Here is a 19,375-nt window from a genome sequence, read left to right as displayed (position 1 = left end):
TTTTTTTTTTTTTTTTGTTATTCATATTTCTTTCCTTTTACCGTCCTGGGTTGTATGTTCAGCACAAACAGGAGGCTGTCATCTTCCACTAACACAATTAGTTCTGCTGTGTATTTATATCTGTACGTTGTGTGTTTGCATCTGCTGGACTGGAGGTCATCCATATGGTTTTGCTGCAGGAAACATCAAATCTTTTGACTCAGTGGGAGATGAACTCACACAGAGAAACATAAAACATTTCCTGTTGATTTTTACAGATTTTCAATGATGTATTACGACAATGCAAACATATTTTTTGCTGAACTTTTCCCTAAAATGTCATTTACAGAAATATCTTTAACATCAATGCTCCTACACAGCAGTTTTTATTTTTCTGGCCATATTTCAATAGCCAAGCGTGATTTAAATAAATGACTGGATCTTCTTTGGTCAAAACAAAGCACTCAGAGGTTCTGCAGATGCTTTTAGATGGTTTCAAACCTCTTCAGATTGTTAGAACTTCTGGGTCAAATTCCCTTCTTTTACATCTGCATCAGCTATAGCTTTTCTAAATACTTTTATTCAACCCATCTGTGATCTAACTGTTGACTGACTGTTCAAAATGGCTTAATTTAAAGTGAATGGTTAAGCATACAAACACTCTACAATTGGCCTTGAATAAAAATCCCCAAACTTACTATGCATAAAATATTGGTTAAAATGGTTTTCATGTGCCTCTCAAAGGCTGAAAAAATAATAATAAAAAAACGTACATATATTAAAATGTTGTCTAAAATGGTTAAATCTTTTCTGGAGAGCTAAGAAAAATGCAAACCATTAAATGTTGGTAAAAATTTGTTAAATTTAGTCTGAAAAGCAAATAAAACATATTACAAAAACTAAAAAAATATCTAAAATGGATAAATGTGGTCTGAAAAGCTAAGAAAACAATACAAAGCTTTAAATATTGTTAAAAATGTTTAAATTTAGTTTAAAAAGCAAAAAAAAAGACACCTACGAAAACTAAAAGGTTGTTTTAAATTTTTAAATATAGTCTTTAAAGCTAAAAAAATGTATTGAACTGTTGTTTAAATTGGTTCACATTTGCCCCTGAATTAAAAAAAAATAAAAATAAATGAGTCATAAATTATAAATAAATTATCATTACAAAACAGAGAATACTGGTTAAAATATATAAATGTGATCTGAAAAGCTAAAATAAAAAAATAATTAAAATGACAAAACTTAAAATTGGTTAAAATGGTTGACATCTGCCTCTAAAGAGCTACAATAAAAAAATAAACTTTAGGAAGTAAAAAATATTAATTAGAACGGTTTACGTATTGTTCTGAAAAGCTAAAATAAAAAACTTGCAAAACAGAAAATATTGGTTAAAATTGGGAGATGTGGTCTGAAAGCAAAAATAAAAGTAATTAAGATTACAAAATGTAAAAGATTTGTTTAAATGGTTAAAATTGCCTCTGAAAAGCTATAAAAAATACTAGTAAAAAAACTTACATAGCAAAAAATATTGGTAAAATTGTTAAATATGCCTCTGAAAAGCTAAAATAAAATATACAAACCTTGCAAAGCATAAAATACTGATTAAAAAGTTTACATTTGACGATGAGAGGCTAAAATAATGATATTAGTCTCATTATTTCGTTCTTTAAAAAATCTTACAAAACATAAAATATTGATTAAAATAGTCAAATAACCCTCTAAATATATCAAATACACGGTAAACGAATAGAGCAAAGTGATTGCTGCATGTGTCTCATTTTCTGGCCAGTTGTTTCATCACTGGTGGGTGATTTTTTTCTGTCTCATTGAAGTGACCACAGAGGAACTCCATGGAGCTCTGCAGGAGCTCCTGCGGCCTTGGTGCTGTGCAGGAAGACCTTTAGTTCAAGGTCACTGCTCTGCATCTGACTGAGGTTTTATTGCAGGTAGTGATGCTAAAATGGATTTAACTGAATCTAGCAATATACGTGTCAGCTTTCAATAGCACATTAAATGCTAGTTAGCATTAACATGGCAATTATGTGGTGGAGATATTACTTTGGAGAGAAATGGGGCAGGGCAGCCTGATGGTGTAATGGGTAGCGCCGCTGCAGGTTCACCCTGGACAGTTCGGTTAGCCATCAAAGGACCACACAGAGGCAAACGACCATGAACGCTCACTCCTGAAGACGGTTTTAGAATCAACCTCATCTGCTTTTAGACTTCAAGATAAAGAGAAAGCATCCCGCATGAACGCACACGATTTCAAAGAGAGCGGCACACAGGAAAGGTGCGGGGGGGGGTGGGGGCATCTTTACTGGAATATCATGAACATTTATCATTCATGTTCAATTTTCTTTTTTGATTTTACAATTGGATTAGGTTTTACGTAAAGCACCTTGAGTCACATGAGTTGAAAAATGCTATAATAATAAGTTTGATTTGATACTCCTAGATCACATATTGCTCACACTCATCACATAAGAAAAACACTGATTTGGCAGTATGTTGTGATGCTTCATTTGGCGATATTTGTATTGATTTAAAAGGCTGACATGGCGATATTTAGTCAATTAGTTATGGGTGTCCTTTTACTTTTTTTTTTGTTTGTTTCACTTACACTGAAAAATATTCTGTTGTGACTTGTTGTGTGTTCTGTTTAAGAACAAATATTTCTTAATTTACCAAAAGAAAAGCTGCATGAATTTGCTTGGGTAGAAGCCACTTGTAACGTATATGAGATACAGCTGCAGTGCTTATTGTTGTGATCATTAAATACAATGAATTTTACTATTTTATCACAATGAATTAATATTCAGCAAGAGTTTTTCTCTTACTAAATCGTATAACTGTGAAAAATTGTTCTGCTACAGTGTTGTGATTAATTGTGATATGTATTGTATCGCCAGACTCTTGCCAATACACGCCTATTAAATATGATTATCAAAAACAGTCAAATAGATTTGGATTTTTTCTTTAAGAGAAAGTGAGAAGAAGTGAATGTGTATAATTTCACCTCCATTTAGGTATTTCTTTTTATATCTATACATAGATTCATAATCTATTTTTTATCAGATCAAGTACAGAGTATTTGTCAAGTAATTGAGTCATTATTGATTAACCTTAAATAATATTCTTACATAATTTCAGTAAGCAATAAAATGGATCGCACTTTGTGGAACAAATAAATTATCATCAGAAGAGGAATATTAAATCAATCCTCACTAAACATCATTAATCAAGTAACTATAATTGATTATTGATTATCAACAGAAAAAATAAGCAGTATTTTTAAATATTCCAGGTCATTAAATTTAAGCATACAGTTGTGGTTTAATATTAATTTTAAAGATCTTAAAGCCACTCATTTACCTAATGATTGGTCCAGAAATAAAGATTTGAGTGAAAAAGTCAAAGTTGTTGAGGATAAGAATTTGATTTTCCTTCAAATCAACAACTAAAAACACATTTAAGCAAGTATCGATTTGATTGGGTAATTGGTGTTTCAGCCATAAAAACAAAGGGAAAAGACAATACATATTGTCTATATACTGTATAACTTTTTTAATCACCTGTGATGTGACCTAGTGGTTATGTCTTATAGTCCACCATCAAGTGGGTTTGCAAAACCAGCTAAAGTTGGACCATTTTCAACATCAGAATTTTAGTAACTTACCATTTTTTCTATAATCTGTTCAAACTGTAATCTAAAAGCAACATTAAAAATGAAAGGAAACCCAGTCGTTATTTCTATTGACTCATTCATTTTCACTTTTTAACTCATTTAACAACCTAAACCCATAGACAGTTTTGTGCTTTTGTGTCTCCTCTTCTGCCAGAAGCTTCTGGTTTGTGATTGGCTCAGTTTCTGCTGGTTGAAACAGCCAAACCTCACACAGCCTTTACTTTTTAAATAAGTTCATTTAAAGCCCAGCTGCTCCGTTTGTAAATGTTTACTTACGTGCGCGCTCTAAATTGTGCGTTTCCACAGATAAGAGTGCACCGTGATATCTGTGTTTTTCATACATTTCTTGTGGCTTCACAACATGTGTGCGCATATTTTGCTTCACTGGTGTGTGAATACACAAACAGCACTGTTTGTGTCTGCGTGTGGTTTGTAGCTCCTGGAATATTGTAAAACATTGGCCGGCATTAGGAGCTGTTGGTGATTGGGAGTGAAACCAAGATGCACAGATAGACGGCAGGGAATGTCTCTCTTTTTTTTTTTTTGTTGACATTCAGAATCTGAGTGTATGTTGAAGCAGTGTAAAGGGGAAAAATGTTCACAAAGTAGCTCCTTGTTGCTGAGATGCAAACCAGGTGTGAGTGTCTAAGATGCAGCAGAATGTCCCTTTTATGTGTTTTGAATGGGGTCCAGACTTTATCGCAGACACGTCAGGAGGTCTCGACCCTGGCAGCTTCAACTGCAGGTTGTTTAAGGTCAGCACCAGTTCAGCTGTTGACATTCAGCTACTGTGTGTCCACCTCTGTCTCTTTTCCCTTTTCAGCCGCTCTCACATACATCCATTGTTTATCTGTGCGCAAGTGCCCCCATTAGCAACTTCGGGTTCACATGTGCTCATGTTCTTTAATCTCCACTTCTTCATGTATGTGTGTGCGCGTCCAGGCTAAATGTGTCTTTGTGTTCTCTCAGCTGGCATCAATCAGAGTGTGTGTGTGCAGCCGAGCCTCTGCCAACAATAGAGCCCTTCACTGGACTTGGAGCCTTTATCAATACACACACTTTAAGAAACCCCAAAGGGAGGGTGGTGGAGGACGTGTGCGGGTCCTGAATTCATACATTAGAATATCAAAAATTCATGTAAATATGGAAGTTTTTAACCATTTAATACAAAATCGTTAACATACTTTGGCTTTTCAACCATTAACACGATTAACGTCATTCCAGTAGATTTTGAAGGAGAAAAGCGGCGTACGCCGCTTTTCTCCTTCAAAATCTACTGGAATGATGTTGATCATGTTAACAATTAAAAGGTTACAGTAAATCAAAGAACATAAACCTTGGTGCTTCTGTGTTAAAGAGTTAAAAATAAATATGTACAAATGTATGCAGTATAAAAAAATGTGCAAAAGAAAGCTGGAAAATGTGCATCTGGTTATTTGCAGCAGATCCGCCTACATAGATCAGTCTGTGTGGTGTTGAGAGAACCTATAGCGTGTGGGAAAAAGCTTCTCCTCTGTCTTTCTGTATTGGCCTTAAGGGATTGAAAGTGTTTTCCTGACCGCAGAAAAGGGAACAGAAAGGGTTTTTTGGGGGTGACTGAGGTCCTTCTCATTCCTCCTGGCTTTGGTTCAGCAACATTTATTCCATGTGTAGTGCAGGTTAGAGACACTGGTGCTGAAGATGCGCTCCACGGCACCTTTTGTAAGACTCGCCGGTTCTGCATGTTGCTGTTCTTAAACCAGGCTACAATGTTAACTCTCTTGTTTTGGGATAAGGCACGTTTAAAGTGCCTCTCAGATCATATTTGGGTCTATTTTAAAGCTGTTCCCAGTGGTTTTCTAGTTTGATTATGCCATTTTTAGGCAAAATTAACAAACCTGTGACATATTTTCTATTCAGTAATTCATTAGAAATTCACTTGAGAATTTTGGGGAGGACCCCTTACCCCTCTCCGCTGTCTCGCCATTGGTCAGAGTACAGAGCGAGGAGCTAATGGCGCGCCCAGCGTGTTTTCTATCTCACTAATTAACTTGTTTTCAAACTGCATTTTTTTTCTCTGCTTCTGATCCACAAGAATATAAATAATTACTCGTAATTTAAGTTTTAATGGAATTTTCTTTCAAAGTGTCCTCCATTATAAGGAAAATGCCTTAAAAAACATGTTAAATGTAATTTTCTTCAATACTTTTTCATAACAACATCTTCACTGAAGAGGGTTTTCTTTTTCTTTTTTTTTTATTATAATATCTTTCCCAAAGTTTTTTTTTGGTTTTGTTTTGTTTTTTATCAGCTTAGAACCAACAAAGTTCGAATGAAGAAATACTCATAAATAAATTACTTTATAATTATTTTATGATATACTTTATTCTTAAATTATTTTATAATTTAAGATTATTTTATGGTCTCCGTTATGAGAAAAATGCTAAGAGAACATGTAAAAAACACCCAAAACACAATTCTAATTGGATTTGGTCTTTAAGGACATTTCAGCTTTAGAATGTTAATTTGCTTTTTTATCAAACTTTCCCATTTTAACAATAGGCAAAAAAAGAAAAAAAAATCAGACATGTCCATCTTTTTCTCTCTCTTTTTTTCACATTTTTTACAAAATATGATGAAAAATGTATATTATGAGCAAACTAAACTTTCAGATCTGGGCTCAACAAATACATTTCCTCCTACAAATACTTCTAAAACAGCTCTCTCTGTCTATAGAAGCTAGAGCTTGAAGTTAGTCTGTAACACCAGATGGAGTTGGAAGACGTGCTAAGAGGACTGTCATTTTACTTTACGATGAGCAAAATAAAAGTAAAAGATAATTGATTTTGTTATTTACATCATTGATTTGAAATGTACTTTTATTTTTCCATTTCTTAACGTACAGCATTCGCCCCACCAGTAGAAACACACCTGCCTGAAGTCAGCTCATCAGCTTGTATTTATTGTTGACATCAAAGATGGAATGATGACAGCCACATTATTCAATATGGTTTCTACAACAACACTACTTCGGTTCTTGGATTGAATTCTTTAGAACTATTGTTGGAAAACAGATGAATATCTGCAGACTTTGAAACTTATGCTCTAAAAGAACATTGTCATTAGTAATTATCTCTGAAAAAAGGATTATGAAACTTTAGGATTTGATTTTAAGCCAGAAGTCTGCAGATCACAGAGGAAATCAAGCTGAAAGAATAAGAAAAAGAGAGTTTGTAAATTGTGTACTCTTTGATTAGAAAGTGTGCGAGGGGCTTATGTGCAAAGTGTGAGTGACATGGCACCCCCGGATGACCCTGACCATGAATGAACGCGGGGGACTTTAGGAGTTACCTCAGAAATGTGTGGGAGTGATTTGAAGGTTTAACCTTTACTGTTTACACTTCACAGGCAGGTCTTAGACAGGACACTTATTCCAACCCACCTATGTGTTTGTAGTTCAGTGTTATGCAAATCAAAATAGCTTACTTTGGCAATTACTGCTTAACCCTGGCACAAATGCACGTGCACACACAGGCTCTACCTCAGAGTCTTACCTTTCTGTTTTTGCAGGATCAAATGGCAAGTGCTGAATCCATTTGTCAAACAAAACGCTGGCATACGTTGGCACTCAGGCCTGCAGATCACTCATTTATCTGAACACACAGTCATCCATTAGCCCCAGATCTGCTTTCACCTCTTTTTCGCTCTCCCTCTGTTCATCTCTCTCCTCCTCTTCCCACATCTCTTGTTTCCCTCCCGCTCTTCGTCCGACTTGTCCTCTCTTGTTGTCTTCATTTTCATCCGTCTTCCTCTGTCATCACTTGTCCTCGCTGCTAAACTCATCCCTGCTTCTTTGTTGTTTTAATGATGAAGGGATTGACCCCTTTGCTGTAGGTCAGATTCACCTGGCCCTGCCACACCCTTTTCTTCCTTTCATTCATTCATTCATTTGTTCCTTTATTTATTCATTCATTCATTCATTCATTCATTCATTCATTCATTCATTTATTCTCTGTTATCAACTTCAAAATTGCACAACATCAATTTATGCTTAATAGGCTTTGGGGGGTCAAATCAGGATCAGCTTAAAGTGAACGAAAACACAGATTGAAAACTTGAAAACTAGACGTTGTAACTGAAAAAAATAGAAAATTTGAAAAAAAAAAAAAAAGTTTTAAAATTTTGAAGAAAAGAACTGAAAACTTAAAATAAATCTTAAAAATGTGAAAATACTTTTGACAGTTGGAAATAAAAATACTGAAAACCTGGAAGAAAAAGCACTATAAATGTAAAATTTACCAATTAAAAAACATGTTTCCATTAGTGACAGCAGCTGTTTTGAATTTTCAATATTTTTTTCTTTCTTTTCTGAATCTTCACTTCTTTCAATTCTGATTTTTGAGTTTTTGCTGCTGAGCTGAGCCTAATTTTACATGGGGGCGGGGCTTTCAGCTCATTGGCTACCCGAAAATGCATCCCATGATTCCCAAAGAGGTAATGGTGATGTGATGCGTCTGTTTATGTCGCCGCCTGCATTACCCCACTCTGATCAAACTTAGAGAAAGCAGTATCACGTCTGTGCAGTTTTACCTCGGTAAATATCACGGTGCACCTTTCACAGTCTCGCTGTTTGGTGGATTTTTTTTTTTTTTTTCCTGCACAACTTTGCTGAAAAAAATTTCAGATGTGACATATGTCTAAGATAGAATGAATCTTCATGTAGTAGAAAAGATGCTCAGCTGTACGAATATTTAAAAAAATATTATTTGTTAAAAGAAAGATTGCAATTGGTGAAATCTGCAGACTTATAAATATAAACAATAGCTGATTGCTAAACTAAACAAACTGAGCTAAACTGGGAATCTCTGCCCTTAGACCCTCTTTTTCAGTTGGGAAAAACTCCTAAAATAAAAACCAATTCAGGGGAAAAAAAAATAAAACTTAGGGTTATCCACATGAAGGAGGGATCCTCTTCAAGGACAGACAGGCAATGTACAAGGACTATTAAAAAAGAATTGGCTTATCTAACTCTACACCTACATATTTGAATAGTGTAGCAGATGGGTTTCATCCAGATGGAGCTGGGACCTATGGGGATGTGAGACAAACCTGAGACCTCAGACAAACCTGAGGTGAGGTCCACTGTCAAGGACAGAGGAGCCCCTAGAATCTGGACTCTTTCCCAGGAAGTGGGAAAGAGGGACAACACATGAATCCCGCTGAACCAAAAATAAGACCAGTAATATAAAATAAAAAGAAAGATCTGCTAGCATTGGAGATTTATATACATTTTGCAAGCCGAATGCATTCTGTACGGCATGGAGGAGATTGATTGACAAGGAGCTAGTGAGGACACAGGACCCATTCCATCCATCCATTTTCTTCCAGACCGGGTCACGGGGGCAGCAGTCCAAGCAAAGTTGCCCAGACTTCCCTCTCTCCAGCCACTTCCTCCAGTTACTCTGGGCTGAACCCACAGCATTCCCAGACCAGCTGAAAGACATAGTCTCTCCAGTATGTCCTGTGTCTTCCCGAGGGCCTCTGCCCAGTGTTGGGGTTTGAGAGCTTTACTGATCCTGGAGCTAAGCTGCCTGGGACTTTTGCCCCTAGTAGGGTCTCCCATGGTGGACAGATCCTGGGTGATAAGTCAGACAAAGAGTTGTTCAGAACCCCATATATGAGAAGAGAAAAACAGACTCTCACCTGGTGACCGGAGCTCCTCCCACGGGCCTCGGTCAGGTTCAGCCCCAAGGAATGGCGAGGGATAACTCTCCTGTGGGCCCACCACGTGTAGGAGAGTTCAGAAGGTGCTGGTGCAATGTGGATTTGGTGGCAGTCGAAGGTGGGTGCCTCGGCGGCCCAAACCCCAGTCATGGAGCAGAGCCCATTCCTTTGCAAAAAATAAATAAATAAATATCTAACTGACATAACTTTTGGGGAGTTGGTGTTTCATGTTGTCTCTGTTGCTCGACTGGGCTGTCATGTGAAAATGAGTTTATACGATTAGTTGGATCTCTGTGAGCGAAGTCAGCACCATCATTTACATCCTGCCTATAGTCCAACAGTTGCTGTTTCAAAACACCTTTACCGCAAGAGAACTTAGGAGTTTACTTAGGAGACAAAATGCTAAACGACTCAAACCTGTTTTGAACTGGACTTTGTGCTTTGATTTACACAGTGGATCCACAGAGAGTTTTCTATCCCCATCCTTTCAATTACAGATTAGAAGCTGTAAGGCTCAGCAGGTTTCTTGAGATGAAAACTTCATCATGGAAGGGAGTTCTGGATTTTGAGCTGAAGCGTCAGCGCATGCTCCCAAAACAGCCAGTTGTGATGAAGCTGTTTGAGGGAATTCAGGCTAACAAAAACAAGAGTAAATCATCAACCTGACAGAGGAGATGGTGACAGTAATGAAGGAGCTGCAGGCTTGATACTCATAAAACTGTTTGCACAGGTTGTGCAGCTGACAGTCCGAGTCCAGGAGGATAAATGGATATGCTGTGGAGAAAGTGACCCAGGCTGTCCTTTAGGATTTTTGCCTATAAAAATTTAATTAGTTTTATATTCTGGAAAAGTGAATGCTGTTTTTATCACCCAAAAAGTAGAAAATCTATGGATTTGGGGCTTGTTTTTTTTTTAATTAATATTCTGTGTTCGCAGTTGTGATCAGATTTTTACTTTTAAATTGTGTTTAATGTTTGCCATTCTCAATTAAATTGTGCTCTCTCAAAGAAACATTATTTACAGTCACTTGTAATTAAATGGTAAATGACATTCACTTATATAGCGCTTTACCACCTTCTCAGAAGGCCCAAAGCACTTTACAGTCACAGTCCCATTCACCCATGCACACACACATTCACACACTGATGCAGCTCCTCTGCCGAACTGACACCAACCTATAACCACCAAGAGCAATGACGGGTTCAGTGTCTTGATCAAGAACACTTTGGCACATGGGGGGAGAGCGGGAACCGAACCTGGGATTTTCTGATCAGCAGTCGACTGCTCTAACTCTGCTCCACGGCCGTGTGCAATTAAAAAGTAAAATTCAAAAATCAAAGCAAAAAGAAAAAGTTTATTTTAATTTATGCAGAGAAAGAAGCTATAGGGATGGAAATGATCTGACAAATAGAAACAAATTGGTCAAGTGGTCTCTCCAGAGGTAAAGAAAATGTTTTTAGTATAAAGAACAGATTATTTATATGCAAACAAATGCTTCATAAACATACTTTATTGAAGAGTAAAGCAGTATCTAAAATAGGATTTTAAAATGAGAATCCAGTTTTTGTTACATGATGATTAATAATTTCTCCAATACTGTAATACTGGTAGTATTTTTTGATAATAATCAATAAGCACTCTATTTTTGTTAAATGATTTGTGATTTGCAATAATGATTTCTGTCATAGAAAAATAATTTTTACTGTAATAATTGATGAGAATTGTGTTTTTGTTCATAAATGATTTCTGAAATATTGTAATAATGTTTTTTTTTAATGATAAATTATCACTTAATTTTGTTACTTGATAATAACGAACAAGCACTCCATTTTTTTTTGCATAATGTGAGAAATGTAATAATGATTTTTGCAATGGTGTAAAAAATCAAGAACTTTATTTTTTTTATTGTTTACAGTACCCACCTGTACTGAAAAGGTATTTTTAATAGATGTTAAGAACTGGATTATAGTAGCTTTTTAAAAAATAAATAAATAAATAAAGTATTAATATCATTAATTTTTAAGCATACTAGGGGTGGGGTATATAAATTATCTTGGTTACCACTTCCTTTCAAGCAGTTAATCAAACTCTATTTGACAATAATTATATTTAATGGATTCCACTTGTTATTTCTATCTGTGTGTATAAATTCAAATATGTAAATTTAAAATTTGGAGCAGTTATAATGTCTTTTTCTTTTAATTATTTTCCTAGCAATTTATGAATAATATCTCAAATAGCTTTTATATATATGTGTGTGTTGTCTATTAACCAAATAATAAAAAATGTAACTCATTTGATTCTAAATAAAGTGATTACATTTGCATTTAGACTTTATTTAGTATTTCTTAAACAGTTGCAAGTAAATGCAAATAAGTTGAATAATTAATAAAAAAATGTATTTTTTATTAGTTTTTTAATATTGTATTTGAACACTATTTATTGTTGTTTGTTTATGTCATAAACAGTTGTAATGCAGTAGTTACAGATCATGAAACAGATTTCCTCTCTCTTGCGTACTCCAGATGATGGCGCTGGCAGATGCGGCAGCAGAGAACCAGGTTCTGCTGGTGGAGGCGTTTGTCCGTGTGCGGAGCGCCACACACCTGCTGGTGCTGCTGCTGTCGCTGTGGCAAGGCCTGACCCCCGATCAGACGGCCATCTTGGAAGCCACCCTGCTGCCGGTGCTGCAGGACACGCCCCAGCTGGTACGGGCGCACACTCACACATGCACACGCAGGACCATTAACCTGACATGTCAGTCCATTCATCTATTGCCAGCCCAGTAAACACAACCCCAGCTTAAAGACACTTTATGAACACCTTTAAAGCATATTAGGCACTTCTGGTCCCTGAGGGATCCACACACACTCTCAATCACACACTCACTCAGCGCCGCTCAACACTCCCCCGTCAGCTCCACACTGAGTGTGTTCTGTATTACCTGGGTATAAGTTTAGCATTAGGCCGTGTGTGCGTTTGTCCAGCCAACAAAAGCACACACAGATTCACACAAAAGGGCCTGAGGGACAACAGGTCTGAATGGTTGGCATGTTGCTTTTTAATCAGCCTCTGACTCAGACCCCAAGCTTGTGAGAGGACGTTTGTCGCTGTGTACTTTTGTGTGTGTGTGTTTTTTTTTTTTTTTTTATTGCCATGTTGTGCAGCAGAGGACCCAGCTCTGTTTAAAAGACCTGTTGACAGACCGCCTCCATTAGACTCTGAAAGATTTCTGTTCCCATAGAGACCGAGTGTGTGTTTCTGTTGTTGTTACCTCATTAGGATCTTTGCTGGTTTAGCTGCTGACCTTGTCGCGACCGGTAGCCCTTTAGGGGACAGTAGACTGAACAAACTGAGCCAGAGCATCCTCTGGAACGGCTAGGTGCAAATTTAGATTAAATCAGTTTTGGGTACAAACTGCTAACATCCGAGGTTAGGTAGGAGTCAGATTTAGCTTTTTAAAGTCCTGCAGGGTCCTGGTAAATGTAGCAGCACCATCTTTCCAATGTGTGTTAGTTTTTCCATGCCTCTGATCAATCCCTTGAACCTCTCATTACCAGTAAGTCTATTTCCAACCCTCTGTCACAGCCGAACATTAAACACGCGCACAGTGCACACCACTGGACTTTACCTTGGTAAAAAGCAGCGCACACTCACACAAACGCCGGCTGCAGACAGAAATAGGTTCAGAGGCTCCGTTGATGAGCCTTGGGGGACTCTGTAAAGGTGCACATGGTTGTGTGATTGCGTATGTGCCGTTTTAAATGGGATTAATAGCATTAGGTGAATTAGCTGTAATTAGGGTCATGCCCATAACATTAAGGTGGCCTGACAGGCTATTTTTAGAAAAGACAAATCCAGAAAATTGATGACAACAGTCTTTTTTTATGACTCATCAGTACACTTTCTCTTTTTTTTTTTATTAACATTGTTATATCAAAGTAAACAGCAATAAAAGTGTCATATTTTTTTTAAACAGAAGGAATAGTTGTAAATTCACCATTGTCTGTTGTGAGTTTGGATCCACTTCAGTGCAATCCTCATCTTGACTTTTGACCTGTCAGGTGAGGTCATTCCAGGTGAGTGCAAGTCCTCCTCTCAGGGAGCTTTCTTTAAGAGGGATAAATCCCCGGAATGTCACGGACATGAATGAAGTCCCAGAGTGCTAAAGAGCGGGATTAGAAACAAATTGAAAGGAGTTAAAGGAATTATGAGGAAGAGGAGAAAGACAAAAAAATTATACGTTTTCAAACGGAGAAGCTTTACCCTAATTTTGACCATTATTACAAAACTAAAAGGAAATAAATCCCACCTTCTTTAAGTTTAAAGGTTTCATGCGTTATTGGACCCTTCCAGGATCTTAAAATGAGGTAAATGGACAGCACCACATGACCTATTACGCTGTACCTCCGTATATTTATTAAAAAACTAAGAGAAAATGCAGAAGCAGTTTGTGGAAAACTACAGAGAGCTTGATTTAATCATGTGTAACCTTTAGCTTCAATAAGTTGAACTAATCATATTTTTGAATGACGCATTCTTCTGGGGGAATTTTGGGCTACTCTGCATTGCCGTACTGCTTCAGTTCATTGAGGCTTATAGGCTGCAGTCTGTGTTGATCTTTAACGTTAGTGTGTTATATATTTGATCGAGTCCAGATCTAAACTTTGTCATAGAAGAAAAGTTTGTATTTTCGAAATCAGAATCAAAGATAATTTTAAGATTTTTTTTTTTTTTTTTTAACCCCCCTAATTTAATTGGAACCGGTTTCTGCAACTGGAACTTTGCAAACCAAACACAAGTTGAAGAACCAAAATCCTTTGTTAAACATAATACCAGAAGCACATGTTTTCCTACTTTTATCTAATTGTTAAAAACAAAAAAAAGAAAAAGAGCAGTAGCTTTGATACAACAGTCAGTGCTGGATGAGCTCAAAAACTGTCTTAAAGCATCATTTATGTGGATAAGGACACTCAGACCGTCAGGCTTCAATAGACATTTCTTTATGTACCCTAAGTCAGGGTTCCCCAATCCCCGGTGCCGGTTCTTGTGAGACTTGATACCGGGCCGCAGACAGAAAAAAAATGCACGCGGTAACTTTGATCATTTCCTTTTTGTTTAATTTCTGATTCTGAAGGAAGTTTTATTTTGGAAAACTACCAGATTCCGTTCACCACATCTGTCTGTCTCATGTGTCCTAAAGAGGCTACTAGGGTCACTATATAAATAGCCCAAAACTAAAAAGTGAATGGAAAACAAAGTATAGGAATTTACTGAGGCAGTTGTTCCCATGTACCAAGTCATTCTGCATAAAATGTGACGACTCTTGAATGTTTCACAGATGCTGATAAAGTTGCAGACATAATGGATTAATGTTATTTTGTTTTATTTATCAGTCCCACCTTAAAAGTCAGACGCTGAAGTGAGCGGATGGTTGTTAGCCTCCACTTTGACGTTAAAGGGAAAATCTTCATCACAAAGTCTAAATTGGGCCAGCTGCAAACATTTATCAGAAAATGAAAATTCAATTAAATAAAGTTGATGATTTTGTGGAAACTTTTAGAAGGGACATTTGAGAATTTTCATACAGAAAGGCTAAATTAAGCAGCTAGCTATTAAGAAACTTTAGCACAGAAAATGTTCTTCTGTGTTTAAAAGAAATACACAATAAATCACAATTTAAGTAAAAACAAAATATGATCAATCTTTTTGCCCTGAAAGAAGATCTGAGCCTAGATTGACTTCTCAGTGTTAAAATGATATTCCATGAAAAAAGTTTGACATCACTTTTATTGATTTTTTTAAAAATCAGAAACAAATGAACAACTTTGCGTCACCGAAACCTCATCATCAGAAAAAAAAATCCTCTCGTTTGAGCCTTTTTTTAAACTAAATTTCTTGTAGTAGCATTTTAAAGTGAAAAATCGTTTTTTTTTTTCAGAACTCGTAGCTTAAAAATAATAAACGACAACTTCTGCTCCGTTTGCACAAATACGTGGAAAGATCGTCTGAGAGTAATCTGACCTGCAGCCTGAGAAAGTTGTAGACCTCTGCCTGAAATGATAGTGGAAAAAATTCAATCCATGTTTTCACAATTTAAGGTATAAAGCATAAATCAAGTATTTTAGCTATTACTACTCATTAGAATGATATCAAAAAGATTAGTATAATGAGTAATGAGTGTGTGGCTTTTAGCCAAGCATCGTATTTATTTAAAGACCCACTCTGATAAAAATGGTGCCTTTACATGTTTTTGTAGCATTTTTCTTGTGATTGAGGACCTATTTAAAGAAAATTAAGCTCGAAAACTGCATTTCTGAGTTTTTTTTTTTTTTTTTTTTCAAACTGTAGTGAATCAGGAGCAGGAAAAAAATGTACTTGCAGACAAATGGATCCATGTACGTCTTTGTTTTCCTCGTCTGAGCTGGAATCTGGTTCAAAACTGTACAGATGGATTGCTCACCATTATTGTTGTACCAATAATGTTAGGTTTGAATGGGGGGGGGTCTGTAAGTTAATGGGAGAACATATAAGCAGATGCATGATGGGAAAAGTCCTTCTGGACAAACTGTCTTAGAAAAGGATAGTTTTTATTTTTTATTTTTTACTAAAAACAACATAAGCAAAAGAGCACTGGGAACCCTTTATTTACAATTAATCAATGGATGGCTGGAGTGGGACTTTAAAGTTTATCAAGACGTGTCTTTCTTTTTTTATTCATCATACAATCTCTTCTTTCTTGCACTCTTCTTGCTTTACCCTTATCTTCCTCCCATCTTTTCCTGTTTCTATTCTTTTTTGTGACCTGTAATTTCCATCTGTTCAATTTACCACATGTCTGTATTTTCTCTTCTATTTTTCCTTTTTTTTTCATTTTTGTGTCAGTCTGTGTTCAATCACGCTCCTTTTCTTGTGTCTTCACCTGTCTTTCTACATCCTGATTTTTTTTGTCATTTCACATCTGTTTTGTCTGCTTCCTTCATCTTCATCCTCTTTCTTCCTGTTCTTTTCTTCATGCAGTTTCCAGGCTTTATTCAGCGTCTTCTGTAGTTTTTTTTTTCTTCTTCTTGTCTTTTTCTCTGGTTTTCTAAATCTCTTTTTTTCTTCTCATCTTTTTATCTCTACCATTTTCCCTGTCCCTTTCACCCTCATTTGTCCTGTTATCCTCTAGCATCTATTTTTTTCAGTTTCAGCGCTTTAATGAAGTTGCTGATGCTGCCGGTCACAGTGTTATTTTTGCTTGACCCCGCCCCTTCCCACACATTCTCCCATCCTCTGTTTGCTTTGTCAGGATTGATCACGCTGCCATAAAGCCAGGCTCACCCCGGCTTCCTGCTTTCTTTGAAACCTCTGTTTGGACAAAAATATAGAAGCACATTTATTTGTTGAAATGCATTTTCCTGTAAAACCATGTCAAGTTTTAAATCTAGATAAAAATTTTAGTCATTTTTAAAAAATGTATGTGTTTTTTGTGTGTGTTTATGTACTTAAATAACTGCTAATACCTTTCATTCTATGTCGACATTCTTTAAACAAATTCAAATAAAATAATATAATGTTCTTCTTCGATCACAATGCTACTATTTTTTTCTAATAGAGCAATCTAACATTTAAACCAGTAAAAATTAAAGATTTTTTTCTTCCCTATGATCACAGACGTACATACATGGATCAATAGATTAATCCATAGACATATTTTTATAGTTATTCGACCCTTTTTATCATTAATTTTGCATGATAGTGAACGTTTGTATGGCTTCAAGATAAACAGCACTCTTCTTCATTTGTCTGGACTCTGTTTTTGCAGCATACGCCTGTCTTCATGATGAATTCCCAGTAATTGTTCCTATTTAATCCTGATCACAGAAACTGGCTTCACAGTGCAGTATTGCAGCTGCTCTAATCAAATCCAGGGTTTTTATTTTGGCTTCAAAAGAAAAGAAACTCCGTCTTTGGAGCAAAGAACATTTTTGAGGAGCTGAAGTTTCCACTGAAGTGAAAATGTAGAACATTTTTGTAAAGCTACAAACAAACTGAGCATTTTCCCATAGTGTTCACACTGGACAAGTTGTCTGCTTTTTTATTTTTATAAGTGTTCACTAGTGCATGTCCACCACCTTCGGTTTGAAAATGTTGAAGCAGAGCAAATCACATGATTTGGGCACGACAACAAAATGTTTTCGTTCATTTCAAGCGCCCTTGCAATGGCGGATATGGATTACCATCATGTCAGGAGACTGGCATTAGTTTATCTTCATTTGAAATTAAAGTACAGACAGCATCAGGCTTGTCGCCATGTCAAGGCTCACCAAGCCAAATCCAAACGTCACTAACATATCCAAGTCCCTGATTGGTCGAAATTTGACCTGGTTTAAAGGGAAACCAAACACTAAATCAAAATTTTCTGGCTGTTGACCTCTAATTGCAATGGATGTTTCACTCAGGATTGTTGGCTTAATACGTTAGCCTTTGCTAGCTTATGACGCTAGCGTCATTTTACCACTCAGACACTGGTACATCGTGTATGACAGGAATTTTATGTTGTTTGAAAGAAGATTGGAGGCAGCTAAGATGAATGCCGCCGTTGGAAACGCTAGCTTAAATGAGGAATGCTGCCCTCGAGGCCTGGAGTTTCCTTTTCCTGCTCTGGAAATACCCCTATACTTTTAAGTGATAAGTATTCTTAGACTATTTGATAATAAAAGTAGAAGAAGGTTTTATTCCTGGCACAAAATATTAAACTTCAATCTCTGTCCTCCACTTTACCATGCACACAGCCTGATTTGTAACAGTAGGTTTCCCCCAAAGTTTGAGATTGTATCTGCACATCATCTGACACCACAAACACTGCTCCATCATGAGGAGAACCAAACATGCATGTGGGCTTTTACTCAATTACTTACATGTGTGCTCGTTAGTGTTGGTGAGCTCACTGAGGAAAAAACAAATGCGTTTCAGACTTTCAGTCATGATTTGAAACAGCAAAACCAAAACACTGTAAACAAAACTTGAATTATCTGCTAATGTGGCTTCTTAGTCCGTTCTCTGTTGGCTAGTTTATTTGCACGCATGGACACTTTTCTTTTTTCGACGTGAAGAAAAACAAAGTTTCTTGTGAATCTATAATCATTATAATGAAAGTGCATTAACCTCAAGTTGTCCTTACCTAAAATGTAACACATGTTTAGTAACACGAGCCGCTCCACCTCAAAACTCTGAACAAAACAAACCGAGGCTGCTTTAAAGGTGCAAACAAAAGCAGACTTCACTCCTGTGTCCAAGAGGGAAAAAAAGTTCACTGCTTAATTTATGACACCGACCTTGATCCTGTCCCACTCCACCTTTTTTTTTTTTTTTCTTTGGGGATGATGAACGAGGGCAGTTTATCTTTAAAGACGTTTAATTTTCCTCTGCAGCAACCAGAGGGCTGTGTGTGTGACTCTGCCAGTTCCCACAGAAACCTGCAGTTATGTTGGTTCAAGCATTTGATAGCCTGGTGAGATATTGTAGTAAGCATGGGTCCCCCATCTCCCATCTCTCTACCTCTCCTTTTCCCTCCTTTATTACATTTGCTCGCCCTTTGCCTTTCCGCTCCTCCTGTTTTCAGATACTCTTCTGTTATTATCTCATCTCTTTGACCTTTTACAGGTCTTATGTTTTTCTGTTAGGTTGTTTTTTTTTTCTTTCTGTGTCTCTTGGCCACCATCATTAAAGAGCTGAATACCTGTCATTAAGACTTATTAGGGGCCTATCAAAGTGGCGGCAGGCAGGGGAAAGATGGGATGGTGAGTAAGGAGGGTGGAAGCATACCTGTCAGCACACCTCTTCTCCTCCACTGCACACATCCCTTCCTCCTTAGACTTGCATGACTTATTTGTGCTGTATTGTTATATTTGAGCCGATATTCAAACTGTGTTATCTGTGTTAGGCAGATACCTACATTCTGGCTATGTCCGCAATCCCACCCTAATCCCTAACTACTAAAAAACGATATATTGTGGGACT

General features: G+C 36.7%; 1 protein-coding gene across 1 annotated transcript in view; it reads left to right on the top strand.

Moving 5' to 3' along the window:
• Window positions 1–19,375, top strand: part of bbs9 (Bardet-Biedl syndrome 9) — a gene marked incomplete at its 3' end in the record, with an annotated part of 123,314 nt that overhangs the window by 91,506 nt on the left and 12,433 nt on the right. Inside the window, 1 exon segment of the mRNA XM_024258633.2 lies at window positions 11,896–12,078. Coding sequence (XP_024114401.1) covers window positions 11,896–12,078 — 183 coding nt within the window.

Source organism: Oryzias melastigma, linkage group LG16 (assembly GCF_002922805.2).
Source record: "Oryzias melastigma strain HK-1 linkage group LG16, ASM292280v2, whole genome shotgun sequence".
NCBI lineage: Eukaryota > Metazoa > Chordata > Actinopteri > Beloniformes > Adrianichthyidae > Oryzias > Oryzias melastigma.
The sequence above is the reverse complement of the archived record's forward strand: the minus strand, read 5'-3'. Positions and strand labels throughout refer to the sequence as shown.